Source organism: Nannobrachium achirus, assembly GCF_963921795.1.
Source record: "Nannobrachium achirus genome assembly, chromosome: 4".
Classification (NCBI taxonomy): Eukaryota; Metazoa; Chordata; class Actinopteri; order Myctophiformes; family Myctophidae; genus Nannobrachium; species Nannobrachium achirus.
The window spans coordinates 34,790,548-34,805,934 of NC_137813.1; the positions used below are offsets into that span (position 1 = coordinate 34,790,548).

Consider the following 15,387-nt stretch of genomic DNA (forward strand, 5'->3'; position numbering starts at 1 on the left):
CTCTCTAATCAACTCAGGGAAATAAGACAGATGTTAACTCTAAAAGGTTATTTATGTTTAATGTGTGATTAATTAAGACCATATTACATATATTACCACATTAAAATAAAATGTAATAAGGTATAGTACAAGTTATTTGAACCGAGACCTTTTGAAATTGCATATACACATATGTTTACGCAGCAGTCATTTCATAATATTGAACAAAACCAAGCATTCACATTATTCACATAATTTGTAATAACACATGGGGTATCAGGAATATTGCAATTATGCCCTTGAGTTAAAGACCCCAGGAACCCATGTGTCTTTACTACGAGGCAGGCCGTCTGACTTGCCTTTTACCAAATTTGAGTCATATAGAGTCAGAAAACATCACATGGGACTTGGGAGCCTCCACTACCCCTTCACATGTGGATCTCAAGATCCAATTTTTCAGACCTGCATTGATAAACAATTGGGAAGCACTTCAGTGTGATGTGTTGTCATGGCATCCAAACCTGGCCCTCTCTCAAATTGAGAACAAAGCAATCCAAATTCAGTCAAGTGATTCCAGAATATTTTGTCATTCTGGCACACGTCTCTTCTCTGTCTCTGTCTCTCTTTTGTGCTCTGTGTCTGTTGTCATCTTCCTGCTTTCTAAATATTTTCCCACTGTCACCTCTCTTTCCCCCTGTCTATTTTCCTTCATATCTCTCTCTTTCCTGTCACACCCTCTTCTGGTTCTGTTATTTTTTCCTTCCACCTCTACTTCCCCTCTCTGTTCTCTATCGACCCCACACACCGTACATACCCTCTTCACCTCTCTTGCTCCATATCTCCCTCCTCTTCCTCCCCAGCTCCCCCTCTCCTCCAGCAACCCCACTTGCCACAGCCACACCACCCCCCACGTCTGCACCACGTACTAGCATCCAACCCCCCCAACACCATGGCCTTTTCTCAGCGGGTTCGCTCCCCGCGTCTCTCCTTCGTCCAGACGGTGGTGTCCCTGGTCCTGGGCGGGCTGTCCCTCATGTCCTCCTACTGGGTGGTGGGCCACCAGAAGGTGCCCAAGCCCCTCTGCACGCCCACCAAGCACAGTAACTGCATCCCTGTGCCCGGCGTCTCCAACTCGGCCAGCATCCAGTTCTCCTGGGTGACCGGCGACGACCGCTTCGTCTTCCCCGAGTTCCACGTGGGCCTGTTCAGCAGCTGCCAGGAGAACATCTACACAGACGCCTGGGGTGAGCATGCAGAGGACACTGGGCTGCGTTCAGGGTTCGGTGGGGACATCTTTCCAGATTTTGAGTTACTTTAGAAAATATATATACGGTATTCAAAGATTTGCACACATTTCAAAAATAGCAGATCTACAAGCTCATTTTTGACTGGGAACAGACGCGTTCCCAGACTTAATGGGTTAACCCTAGCATCCCTGTTCTGGGCATGCCATAATATTTGAACATTCGGCAAAAAAAGGTGAACAGGATACCTGAAGTCTAGGGAACCCCATTCAGTGAATTATATATATTTTTTTATACTATACTAGTTTGTACTAATAGTGTCACGTGAGCTGTGAGCTTGTAGATCTTCTACTTTAGTCATTTTTGAAACATAAGAGAAGAAAGCACTGGTGTTGTATGATGAGGCTTTAGATCAGAACAGTGAAGTCAAAGAGTAGAGTATGGCTCCACTCAAGAAGGTGGTTGATAGTAATAGTATTTATGTTATATGACCAGTGCAGCATTTATGGCATGTTATGATGATATGATATGATTATGAGTGGCAGTGAAGTCGCAGTTTGGGATTCGCTACTCTGGTTGTCAAACATTTACATATCTTTGGCCAATGACCCCCCTGGAAATGTTATGACCCCAATAAGATGAAATGATTCCAGATTTTTCACACAATGTTTCAAAATGTTTGCTAAATAGCAGCGATGCAACGTGTTGTGAGCGAGCTTGTAGATCGACTATTTTCAAATAGCATATACAGGGCAATGTACTATATACAGTACTATACAGACTTAAACATCAAATCTGTAGCTCTGATAAATTCAGCCTGGCTTTGCAATACGAGCACCAGATCCTCAGTTGGCAGAGATGAGTGCCAGCTGCCCGTATATATTCAACCCCTTATTATGAAATGGGTTCTAAGTGTTTTGAAAGGTGGGATGAAAGAGAATGATGTACTCTTTATAAGTACACATTATGAGCAGGGGTGGAATTAGTATGCAGGTGGTAGGCCTTATTGTATCTTCATCTATATATCTATGGCACAGGTCAGTTGTGACTTTGCGAGGATACGGAAACCATCAGCCCTTAGAAAAAGGCTTTGTATACTTCATGGAATTAGTTGTCCGTTTGCCCAAGTACTAAAGTCACAGTTGCACACTGGAGAAAACGTAGAGCTTGAATTTGAAATAAGTCTACGATGAGGAGGACCAACTGGGGCATTGACCCAGCTACATAATCACATGCCTACTTATTTCATTGGATTATATAGCGTTTGTGTATTTATATATTTTCTAACCCAGGTCATGCATTGTGATGAGTTTATGATTGGTTATGTGTGGTAGAGGGTATTCCCAAGGTGAGATGAGGATTCACGACGGAAGGAGGAGGCAAAAAAACACATATTGTCTGATAACAATGAGAGATTCAAATGGGTTATATCAGGACGGGAAATTCAGTGTGCGGAAATATGATTGCGTGTGCGTGTATGTGTGTGTGCGTGCATGCGTGCATGTGCACGCGGCTACGCGCACACACCCGTACACAGCACACCACAATGCTCTACCAAAGAGGATTATCATCAGTGTGTGTTCTGCTCAGGGAGATTTAGACTTTAACAGCATGACTCAATTATGGATTAGAAACCCAGAGAGAGAAAGGTTAATGGGATTCAAAAACACTGGCTGTGTTTCCACTATCCCGTTTGCGACTGATTTTCGGGTCAGGGTGTGGAAAAACACAGCCATTTAAAGTTCTATCCAACAGTATAAGGTTTGTACATCTGGAGAGGAATAAAGCAGTTGTCTCAGCTGGTAATGTAGGCATTTATTATTTGCTGTTGCAACATAATTGTGTTTTAAGTTGTAATCAAAACAGCGTGAACACTAAATCATACATTTTAATTTTCTGTTTTCCAGAGGAAAAGTGCTGTTTGTTTCATACGTTGACGCCAGCAAATGAAAAAGGTAAATGGGTTTAAATTGTATGTTTGTAGATTGATTGATTGATTGATTGATTGATTGATTGATTAACGATTGATTGACAAGTGGTGTAAAGTACATTTACTTAGTAGTTCACCACTTTTCAACCTGTCTTCATATAATAGGTCCTCACTAATGTTCATGATAAAATATCACAATTTTTTTCTACTCAGTCCAAGTCTCCTAGGAGAGCTGTGGGAAGTTCAGAATCCATCGTCTTGTGACATCATCATTTTCCCCCAAAAAAAAGTTATAAATATTTTTGAAAAAAATGTTTAGATTTTTATTATCGTTAGAACAATGGCTTCCACTTTAAAATTGCAACTTTTCAGGAATAGAAAGCCTGCAGTTTCTATAAACTGGATTGGCAATCGATGATGTCACAAGACGATGGGTTTCTGACCTGCCCACAGCCCTCCTCTGAAAAAAAATAAAAAATAAAAATAAAAAAGCTATTTTTGAGTGAGGACCAATTATATGAACATAGGTTGAAAAGTGGTGGAGTGATGTACTTAAGTACAATTCTTAGATATTTGTACTTTAATTGAGTATTTCCAATTTCCAATACTTTTACTTCTGCTCCACTACATCTCAGATCCAAATATTGTACTTTTACCCCACTACATTTATTTGAAAACTTTAGTTACTTATTACTTTGTAGATTTGGATTTTTATTACAAAACATACATTAACCGCTTCAACCCCTTTGTACATTTCGGCCATTTGAAAATAGCCTATCTACAAGCTTACAATGCGTTGCGATGCGAAGCATTGTGAGCTTGTAGATCTGCTATTTTTCATACATTAGACATTTTCAAATGGGACATTCTGCATAACAAGTACTTTCTACTTTTGGCACATTAAGTACATTTTGATGCCAATACTTTTAAACTTTTACTCAAGTAAATTCTGAATACCAGACTTCTACTTGCACCAGAGTATTTCTGCATTGTATTGATACTTTTACTTATTTAGAACGGGTACACATTATTGTGTATCATTATTTTATGCTTTAACTATTGAAAAATAGCAGATATACAAGCTCACAGCGCGGCACCGAGTGCCGCGCTGCAAGCTTGTAGATCTGCTCTTTTTGAAAAATCGTGAAAATTAGAATTTTAACCCAATTCTATAAGTGTCTTTTGAATCCATGTCAGCAATCTGGCCAGCCATCGTCAAAGAAAAGATCCTTTTCACCTAACTGGAGCTCAGTTAGTCTGTTCTTGAGAGACTGAAGGACCCCCAAACTGTAATTTATTTGGCCACGGGCCCCCATCTCAAAATATTTAGTTCCAGGGACCCCCCAGAAGCAAAATTTGAGTTACAAACGTTTGCTTTGAAAATACATATTTTCTAAGATATGCACACATTTTCACGACTGTTTCAAAAATAGCAGATCTACAAGCTCACAGCGCGGCACGTGAGCTTGTATATCTGCTATTTTTCACTGGTTAAAGCATTCAATAATTCTAGGCCTAAATGATTTTTAAGTAAAAAATTTGAGTACTTTTACAGTGGGTATACACATGCCATCTGTACCTGCCTGGTGCTCTGTCATACTGTCTTGCTCTGGCTTGTGACTTCTCCGCCTGGACCCCAGCAATCTTGTGGCTGTCCGTGTCGATGGAGATCATGTACGTTGGTCTGCTGGTCATCAGCTGTGTGCTGCTGTGTGTCCAGCTGTGCTTGACGAGCACCTGCTTTTCCAGCAAACAGCGCTGGGGACAGCTGCTCAATTCCTTTGCTGCCGTCTTCACTGTCACGGGAGGTACTGTGCAATAAAACTAACGTTTTACTTTTTTTTTTGTGACATTGGTTGCTAGTAGCAACTAATTTATTAAACACCTGCTAGAGATCGTCAATAACTTAACCGATATCACAGAAAGTACACACACACACACACACACACATACGCATGCACACGCACGCACACACGTACGCACGAACACACACACACACACACATACACATATCTATATACATATTTCACGAGTGACTGCAATCTTGTAAGGTAACCTGTTGTTGGTCTACTAACCTATTACCCTACATACCGGTATTTGATTCTGTCTGTCTTACGTTTTAGGAAATGGCTTTTGCATCATCCAGCTGTTGTTTTGAGGGAGAGTTTTTACAACCGTGTGTGTGTGGGTGCGTGTGCGTGTGTGCGCACTAGGTCTCCTGGGGATGGTGGCACACATGATGTTCATGCAGGTGTTTCAGACTACAGCTTCTATGGGACCAGAAAGCTTCAAACCTCACAGCTACAGTTTCTCCTGGTCCTTCTAGTAAGTCCTCTAAAGCACGCACACGCACGCGCACGCACGCACGCACGCACGCACGCACGCACGCACGCACGCACGCACGCACGCACGCACGCACGCACGCACGCACGCACGCACACACACACACACACACACACACACACACACACACACACACACACACACCTACACACACACACACACACACACACACACACACACACACACACACACACACACACACACACAGCTAAAATACCCGAAGCTTTTAGCCAACAGCGTAAAGCTCAGACCAAAGAAGTAGTCGAGACCAAACCGTTTTGAGCCTGATTTATACTTCGTTTTAAGACACTGTTTCGCATATCAAATAGACGATGTACAAATACACAACATGTCGTATTTCTCGACTATTTTCAGTCCATGACACCTTTGTACAATGGAGCATAAATTAAACATTAGAACATTGTGGAGAACAATCGCAGAAGTTTCAATTACACTTAACAGGCTACACAAATAATTTCCTCAGCAATATCAGAAGCCGAGAGAGTAGAAGACCCTTGAATGCTGGATGGATATTGAGTATCATATATACAAACATAATGATACACGTATGCATGCATACAAATACACACAGACAACCTATTTACTCTTTCCGTCAGTGTTGCTTGGATAGCCTTCACTTTCTGCATGGCAGCGGGGGTCTCCACTCTCAACAACTACACTAAGAAGGTACTGATGGTTGGACCCAGACGTAACTCGGCCCTCAACCCCTGCAGCTTTAATTATGTGGGACCCCCACCACCTGCCCCGTACTACAACCCTTCCATCATTACCCTTGATTACCCCCAGGCCCCCCCTCACATCTCCCCTCTGTCCCCTTACTATGAACCCCCGTTGCCGCCCCCTCGGTCCCCGCCGCCCCCGCTCAAGCACTGCCACTCTCTCCCTCTCTCCCTTTCGGCCTCCTTTCCCCCGCCTCCATCCCACCCTGCACCTCTGTCCCACTTCCACCGCCTGTCCCTGGCCTCTCCCACCATCTCTGTCCATCTGCCTGGTCCCAAAGACAACTGTGCCCCTCCGTATGATCCTGAGGATGTGTACGGCCCACTTTGACAGCAAATAAAAACACAGACTGCCATCGATTCAGGCTCCTGGAGGATATGCATGGTTTCCCAAAATGATCTCAGGACTAAGATGCTGGACTCAATCAGCCACAAAACAAATAATATTTTTGATTCTTTACGGCAATGGTACCCAAACGGTGTGCAGAGACACACTGGTGTTCTGTGAGTCCAGGAGTGCGTTGTGATTTTGTGACAAGCGCATATTATTATTGGGTGCCGGCGGCCATAGCTGAACACAAATAGTAGTTGTATAGGGATGAATTGGGTAGGGAAAATTACAGAGCTTCAATATCTGACGATTTGGTGTGCAAAAGTGGATTCGGGCTTCAAATAATGAGTGGAATAGCAAGCATGTTGGTGTAGTTGGGAAGGGTGCTTGGTCAAGCTCCTGGGTTCAATCACTGTGGATCTGTTGTTTTTCTCCATAACACGTCACAGTAACTTTACTGTGAGATAAGGTTTACGTATCTTTTTTGTGAGGTTAAAGTTAGGGTTGGTTTTGGGCTAGTTAAATGTTGAATTGCAAAATGTGATGTCTGGACTGAAAACAGAAGGTCCCTGGTTTGTGTCTTTGCCCCGTCTATGTGTCGAAGTGTCTCTGAGTGAACTGTTCACTGTAAGCGGCCCCCATAGCGCTCACTGTTCCTGATACTTAAAATGTATTAAATGCAGAGGACATGTGACAAATACCCCATAGGAGTGGAGACCAAATTATTATTATTATTATTGCAATACTGTAGTCTAGTCTAGTTGATGTTATCAGGAATTGTGTTGACATGCTTTTCACAGCCCAGATTCTTATATGTAATTTGGGCCCTAACTTGTATGGGGTCCTGTCCTCTAGCTGTGTCTTTTTTTCAATGAGTCGATTTATATAATTCTGCATTCGGTGCATTATTCACCTGCAAATGTTTGCAACAATACCACCACTGTCAATAAAGATGGATTCAATGCTGAATATTTACTTTGCATGTTTTATTGAGGCATACTCATGCTGGTGCACTGCAGCGATATCCATGGGATACCATTTGCATTTGCATCCCACATTATTTCTTCCAAACCAAATATGTGTCCAAACCACTCCTCCTACTTTTAGTCATGATGGATGGAGATTAACGTATTATAACTCAAGGTAATTGGATATAAATCAGGTTTTATTATAGTACACATTCTTGTCTATGTCACTCATTTCATAATGAGAAATAATGGTAACAAAAATAAAACTGCAATAGAAATACGGAGCATTATGAGAGACCAAACATATTTGTACATTAGCATAATGTGTGGTTAGAAAAATACAGTTTATTATTCAATGTACCTGTTTTCCTGTCAGACGATTATATTATTTTCTATATTAATAAAGAGCTGGGATAAAATACAGATACTGCATTTACAGCTTGGTGCAATAGTTTGCGGAGTAATTTGATTTCTTGCACTGTGGATAAGAATTAGTCATGTCCTTCTGCCTGGATTGTGTCGGGCTGCAGTTACTGCATTATCCAGAGGCATCCATTCAATATTCTCTTAAGAGTGTCTCTGTTTGGGGTTCATTACTCTGTGATAATTGAGAGTTCAACCGAGTGTAAAAACGGATCTAGTTCAAGGTGAAGACGGTGTGATGATTATTAATCCATGCATTTAAATTCTATACAGATCTAACAACTACCCTCTCACATTCTCTCCATCTCTTGCCTTCTCTTTGTCTCTGTCTCTTTTACTGTGCTCCAGTAGGAACTCTTACATTTATCAATAACCTTAAAAAGAGTTATATTTAGTTAAATGATGTTTCCACAACAATGCAGGATAATGCAGTTTTAGAGCTGTTAAAGAGTGCTGTGAGTTTGTAATATAATGTAACAGTTCTTACCTTGAATTAATTAGAAACCAAAGTCAGTTATATCATGTTAGGTATCTTTATATTACACACAGATCTATCAAGATGTAAGATACTGTACAGATGGCTATTTTAAGACAGTTTTTACATCGCACAAACATTTGAAAAATGGACTGAGTACTGCGTAACACATTACAAGTAGTGATGTGAGTGGATAATTATATAAAATACAACTCAATGACTAGTAATAATAATAAAATAATTAAAATAAAAAACTAACTCTCCCCTTGTTATCCCAAGCCTAATTCCTAAATCAAAGTACTTACAGAAAAACAAACAAAACAAAAATGAAAGGGCCTTGGCCTATGATGTTAAATGTGTCTGTCTGACTTAAGCCAGGAACATCAATAGATCTTAATTTACCAGAGCATCTTGGCAACAATAAGGCTGTCAACAACAAAGACAGTCTCAATGCAAACCTCTGGATCCAAAGAAATATTAATATCAAATACAGTTCTATAATCAGTTGGGCTGGCCTGCAACTGAATAACAAGTGTGAGAAATACCGGTAATACCCATCGTCCAGTCAGACTCAACTAAATTCTGTGCGTATTTGAGATGATCCCTGCTAACATTTGAACACAGATCTTCTGTATTTATAGCTGGACACTCAACTGTTCAGGCCTGATTGCCTTCTGACAGATTTCCTCCCCGCTCTGCGTCACAGCAATATATAAAAATGAAAAACACACAGATCATCTTCACGCATACTGTACAGGCAGGAACTAAACCTGATTTAGGCTGAGAGACTACTGTACATCCAGCTTGTTGCATTCATTGAAAATATTTCACGTTTCAAAATATACAAAATAAACAACCAAATATATTTTAAACACTCCTATATGGAGCAAAATATCGTCACTGTCGGGCAGAAACCTCGTATCTCCAAGTTTCACATTTGTAGGTTTTTTCACCAAGTAAAGCCCTGCTTCATCATACAAGGCTGTCGCACAAAAGTAGTGAAAACAGCCGATCTGCAAGCACACAACGCCTCGCAAGCACACCGGTGTGCTTGTAGATCTGCTGTTTTCACTAGTTTAGTTCATTTTTAAAATGATAAATACAAAAGGAACGGTCTTGGACATACGAGGTTTCCACCCGACAACGACGATATATTCATTTTCAAATGCATTTTTGTGACCCAATTTTATAACTTTTGAAACACATGTGAAATGTATTTCTTTCTTCTTTTCAGTGTGTGGAGTTTTGGAGGATTTGGAGTGTGTGTGGGGGGATGGGGGGGTAGGGGTACTAGTTTGCAGTTTTCTTGCGTAGCACAAAGTAGACAATTGAGGATATGAAGGTGATAGCGAAGGAGATCCAGGCCAGGATGTAACAGTGGCCGTATGACCCGCTCTCGTTAACGTGGAAACGGTCTGTGTATATGGCGGCTGCGATCATAATGCACAGGCCTGGAGGGTGGGAAGGAGAAAGAGAGAGAACAGAGGTAATATATTAGGGGTGTAACGATAAAATGGTAAATGGTAAATGGTGCATTTATATAGCGCTTTTAATCCAAAGCTCTTTACATAGATTGTGCATTACATTCACCCATTCACACACACATTCATACACCGGTGGCGGAGGAAGCCATGCAAGGCACCAACCTATTCACCGGAGGCAATTAGGGGTTCAGAGTCTTGCCCAAGGACCCTTCGACATTAACTCAGGGGGAGCCCGGATTCGAACTGGGAACCCTTCGGGATTTATACCCTTCGTGCTCTAATACCAGTTTCTCTACCCCTGAGCTATGCCGCCCCTATAGTACAGATATAGTAACTGTATCGAAATATCGTTTTTAACTTAAAGGGATCCCTGGCTAATAAGACAAATATGCCTATCATAATTGTCCTCTAACTACAAGGTAAAATTAAAAACACCTTAAATATTTAATTTCTTCTAGAAATAGCTAATCTTTCACTCAATAGGGGAAATGCCTGTCGCAAGTTGATGATGTCATAAATGTCATGTGTCAATTTTATGGCATGCATGTAAAAAAAACTAAAAAAACACACAAACACATTTGAAATATTGATTTGATGCTCATATTAACCATAGGAAGTATTAATTGTTTTTATTTGCACATGCATGCCATAAATTCCAGGGGATAGGGATAGATCACAAATTACATTTATGACATCATCAACTTGCGACAGGCATGTCCCCTATTTTTTAATTTTACATTGTATTTATAGAGGACAATTATAATGTATTAAAACATATTTGTTGTATTAGCCAGGGATCCCTTTAAAAAATCGAAGTATATCGAAATGAAAACAGCTAAAATCGAATCGTAATGTTTTATTTTGTATCATATCGAATCGGTAGTACAAAGAATCGATTGTATTGATACTACCTACTTGTGCATTGTATTTAGCATTTTTAAGAAGAAAAAAATAAATAAGCTACACTGGTCTATCGATAAATGTGTGTAATCTCTGGGTTCATGTCAAGGTGCAGGTTTGTCAATATAGAATGACCATGTATTTGGCAGATAATCAGTGTGTTTACTTATTTATATCCATAATAATACCTGTTTCCCTTAAAAACCTGCACTATCCACACCTTTCACACAGATTTAATTTCTTTGCTAAATAGTTACTATATCGATTTTAAATCATTGAATCGAATCGTATCGTATCGCCATGAATGAACCAATATCGTCCATGTATTGTATCGTTAACCATGTATCATGATATGTATCGAATCGCTATAAAAATGTATCGTTACACACCTATAATATTTGCTTCATCGCACAATGATGACGCTTGCCAACAAGTAACTTGAGTTTTTCCTGATGTAAAGCACTGATACTCACAGGCAAGGAACTGGAAAATTCCTGAGAGGGTGAACCTCTTTCCCTTCTCCAGAGTGAAGAGCTGTGCAACAAACACGAACAGGCCCAGGATGGAGAATATGCAGGCTAGCACTGAACTGGCCTGTACTGCCTGGAGGTAATCTGCAGGTGGAGCCAGAGAGAGAGAGACACACACACAGAGGGAGAAATGAGAGATAGCAAGCTGAGTACACCCATATGACACACCCAGAGAATAGCAGCTGACATTCACTTGACACATCTAAGAATGGGCCCTTCAAGAATCTTGTCAGACAAACTCGTGGAAGCTATGTTTGTCACAGGTGTTACAAACAATGTTCAAGCATGCCATGCATATTTAGGATTGTGAAACAGACTGGTTTGTTGGACAACATGCTGATTGAACTGTAGGTATTGTCAGTCAAAGAATCAGTGAGCTTCATTTCTAGGTTAGATGATGATACAGTATGTTAAACAAGTGCCATTTTATGTGCACTGGCCACATTCAGTTTCACAGCTAATAATGACTGCACTACGAAACTGCCTCATGGCATGGAGGAGGGGTTACTGTAAAAACACACACGAACATTACATAAAGTGAAAGCAACTTAGGTTCTAAATATGTAAAACATAATACTGTATGTTCACAGTTTTCCACCTGAGGCTGTGTTCTCATATGTATTAGGCGAGACGGCCTACACCTGAGGCCCATATGCTGCTGCCACACCCTACCCTCTCTGCTGCCTCAACATGGCTTCCTTCCACACTCCACAGCCATGACTGAGTAATACAGAGCTCATTAATCTAATCTAGACTCAAACAGGGCAGTTGGATGACAGGTTGAAATGTATATGTTATACCCGTAGGGGGAAAACACTGAAGGAAAGATAAATATTTGCTGAAGATTCTTTGGAATCCAAATGGAATCCAAAACATGTCCAAAAAATGGCAGTGAGTATTGTCATTCAGTGAAGTGTGAATTTGGATTCATGTTTTGATTCTGTTTTTCTGATGTTTCTCTCATTTGGATTTATTTACTGAGCGTATATGTGTGAATGTGTAAACATGTGAATGTGTGAGTATATGTACGTGTGTGTGTGTGTGTGTGTGTGTGTGTGTGTGTGTGTGTGTGTGTGTGTGTGTGTGTGTGTGCGTGTGCGTGTGTGTGTGTGTGTGTTAGTTACCTTGGGGATAGCTAGGGATGTTGGGCAGGTCAGTATAGTTCCCACCTACCCAACGGGCCCATATATCAGTGGATATCTCTGCCCCGGCTAATGTTGAGAACCACCAAGCCTGAATGGGAAGGAGGCAGAGATGAGCCACATAATTAGGAGACATTTTAATTGAATGTTTGACATTGACAGATAGCTGCAGCTTCATTGTTGAGATCATTCAGAATTGTTCAACCACATGAGTCCTATAGCGTCCATATTCTAGGAATGCCATAAATGATCTCATTATAGGTGAATATTCGGCAAAAATGGCGGAACATTCTCCAAATATTGAGCGGAAATAGCAAGTCTACAAGGCAAGGTAACGCCGCATCATGTTGCATTGCGATGCATTGTGAGCTTGTAGATAGGCTATTTTCATTATTTGAGCTAGGCCTACAAGAATGTATATATATATATATATATATATATATATATATATAATTAACCATTTTATATATTAAATGGTTAATTTATAATTTGTACAATGTATGAATTACCGTACAGATTTGTGCAAAACGGTGTTTCTCAAAGGAAGCTTAGTGTGAAGCTCATTAATTTAGCTTATTTTTGAGTGAGAAAGAGGTCTTTCATGCACAGCAGATTGCGTAAATATGACTAACCTGCAGGCCAAAGAAAAGAAGTGAATAAGTGAATTGCCAAACGAACGGGAGGGTGGAAACTCTAATTAGTGAGTTTTCAGAGAACAAGGGTCTGTGTTGTTGGGTGTCCTCAGAGCACCATGTTCTGACATGATTGTCTGTGCGCTCCAGGCAGAAAGGACAGCAGTCAATGGATGGAATGCACATCTGCCGAACAGGGACATTCCACATCGCTCACTCAGGTATGTGACACTGAACAGGGGCGTCACAAGGGGTAGGAAAGTGGGACTGAGTTACTGGGGCCCAAGGTGGAGGGGCCCTAATAACTTTATCTATTGAAAAATAGCAGATATACGAGCTCACAGCGCGGCACCGAGTGCCGCGCTGCGAGCTTGTAGATCTGCTATTTTTGAAAAGTTGTGAAAATGTGTGAAAATCTTTGAATATATGTATTTTTTAAGCGAACATTTCACTCAAATTTTGCTTCTGGGGGTCCCTGGAACTAAATATTTTGAGATCGGGGTCCATGGCCAAATACATATCATCTTGGGGGTCCTTGACATAGGTTTCTTGCACACAATTTCACGATTTTTCAAAAATAGCAGAAATACAAGCTTGCAGTGCGGCACTCGGTGCCGCGCTGTGAGCTTGTATATCTGCTATTTTTCAATAGTTAACATTCATGGGGGGCCCGCAGTGAATCCTTGTACCCAGGGCCCAGAATTTGGTGTGACGCCCCTGCACTGAACTCGCGACACACGCAGGAATCTTGTCCATGTGCATGTATGCAGGACCGCTGTCTGACAGCTCACCCACAAATTTAAATGGAGGCGCGTAAATAAACACACCAAGGAGTGATGACACCGAGTCGATACTGGCCGACTCGTCTATTACCCGCCACAGAAATATGACACCGATGTCAACAATGTGTTCCTGATGAAAGAAGTCTACTATAGAAAGATTAGGGCTGAAGGCTTTTGCTGAAGAAAAGGCAGAGCAGCAGTTAATCCTTCATCTGTCACTCATTCAACTGGTGTCCAAGTTTCCAAATCCCATGTCGGATGTTTCTCAAAGACTGGGTGGCGCACACATTTTCATGGGTCCTGTAATTTTTGTTTCCTACGTTTTGTTTTTAATTATTATTATTTCAAAATATTTGCAAAAAAGCTAAGATTTTCACAAATAAAATAAAAATAAATACAGTAAAAGAAATTCCATAAATTAGAAAAAAAAATGTCTAAGAAGTAGTGAAAATAGCTGATCTAAAAGCTCCCAATGCGTCGCGTTGTAAGTTTCTAGATCTGCTGTTTTCACTAGTTTGGGTCCCAGGCAAACGTCTAATCTCTCTTTTGGGTCCCGAGCTAAAAGGTTTGGGAAGCACTGCAGTATAGTCCCTCCGGTAGTGAATTGCATTCACCTGGCATCCTGCATCTAAATAGCCTCTGACAGGTAGACTGACATGGATGCCACGTGCTGTAGGAGAGTAAACCAGGAGCACTGTGGGTCCCCGAGTTGCACAATTTAGGAAACACTGTCATGATTTACTCTCCACTTGAACTTCATTCATGTTAGAGTTGTGCCTCCTGCATACACATATCTTTCAGAGAGGACACTACGGGATGCTATGCTAAGGCATGGTTTGAAGTGTTAATGTCTGCTTACTTACATTATCAATGGTGGCAACAAGGAGGAGAATGACGCCTAGGATGTGAAGGACAAAAATGGCTGCTAGGAGAATCCACATGGTTGCTGTGCTGTGGACAGAAAGAGAAAGGCAAAGAGAGAGAATTAGAGAGGGAGTTAAAGATTAGTTTAACTTGTTTTGTTATTATGAAGACAACATGTCTGAGCCTGAGGAATGCCTGTAACAATAAAGAAACCTTGACGTGACCTAGAACTTGACCAAGACAGACAGACGCACGCACCGGTTTGTCAGGGCTATATGATCAGTAACAAGGCTCCAGTCAAGTTTGATGTCAGTTACCCACACAACAAGGCCAGTATCTGGCACCCACTCAGGGTGTGGCCTCACAACTCCTAATTACTCTTGAGCTATAAACTACTGCTAACAGGCTCCCACAGAAACGCAAAGACTGCAAACAACGGCCACAAGACAGTTACATATATTATGTATATTACGTATATTGCATTATCAAAAGGTAAAGATCTTGAGGGAGACATCACTTAAGGACAACTTATAAAAATACAGATAGGATTCAACCCTGGGGGGAAATGAATGGAGAGCGCGCGATAAAGTGGGATGTTGTCTGTGGACTGATGAGTTGGG

The 15,387-nt window shown here is 41.1% G+C and overlaps 2 protein-coding genes across 2 annotated transcripts; one reads left to right on the plus strand and one right to left on the minus strand.

Annotated features, from left to right (window-relative positions):
- Positions 1-928: 928 nt before the first annotated feature.
- Positions 929-6,567, plus strand: gsg1 (germ cell associated 1; the record flags this gene model as incomplete). The annotated part of the gene is made up of 4 exons (XM_080723246.1): positions 929-1,223; positions 4,794-4,961; positions 5,367-5,478; positions 6,114-6,567. The coding sequence occupies 4 exons, from the start codon at positions 929-931 to the stop codon at positions 6,565-6,567; spliced, it is 1,029 nt and encodes a 342-aa protein (XP_080579372.1).
- Positions 6,568-9,723: 3,156 nt separating this feature from the next.
- On the minus strand, positions 9,724-14,844 carry LOC308283498 (epithelial membrane protein 1; the record flags this gene model as incomplete). The annotated part of the gene is made up of 4 exons (XM_080723939.1): positions 9,724-9,884; positions 11,291-11,431; positions 12,472-12,580; positions 14,767-14,844. The coding sequence occupies 4 exons, from the start codon at positions 14,842-14,844 to the stop codon at positions 9,724-9,726; spliced, it is 489 nt and encodes a 162-aa protein (XP_080580065.1).
- Positions 14,845-15,387: the final 543 nt, after the last annotated feature.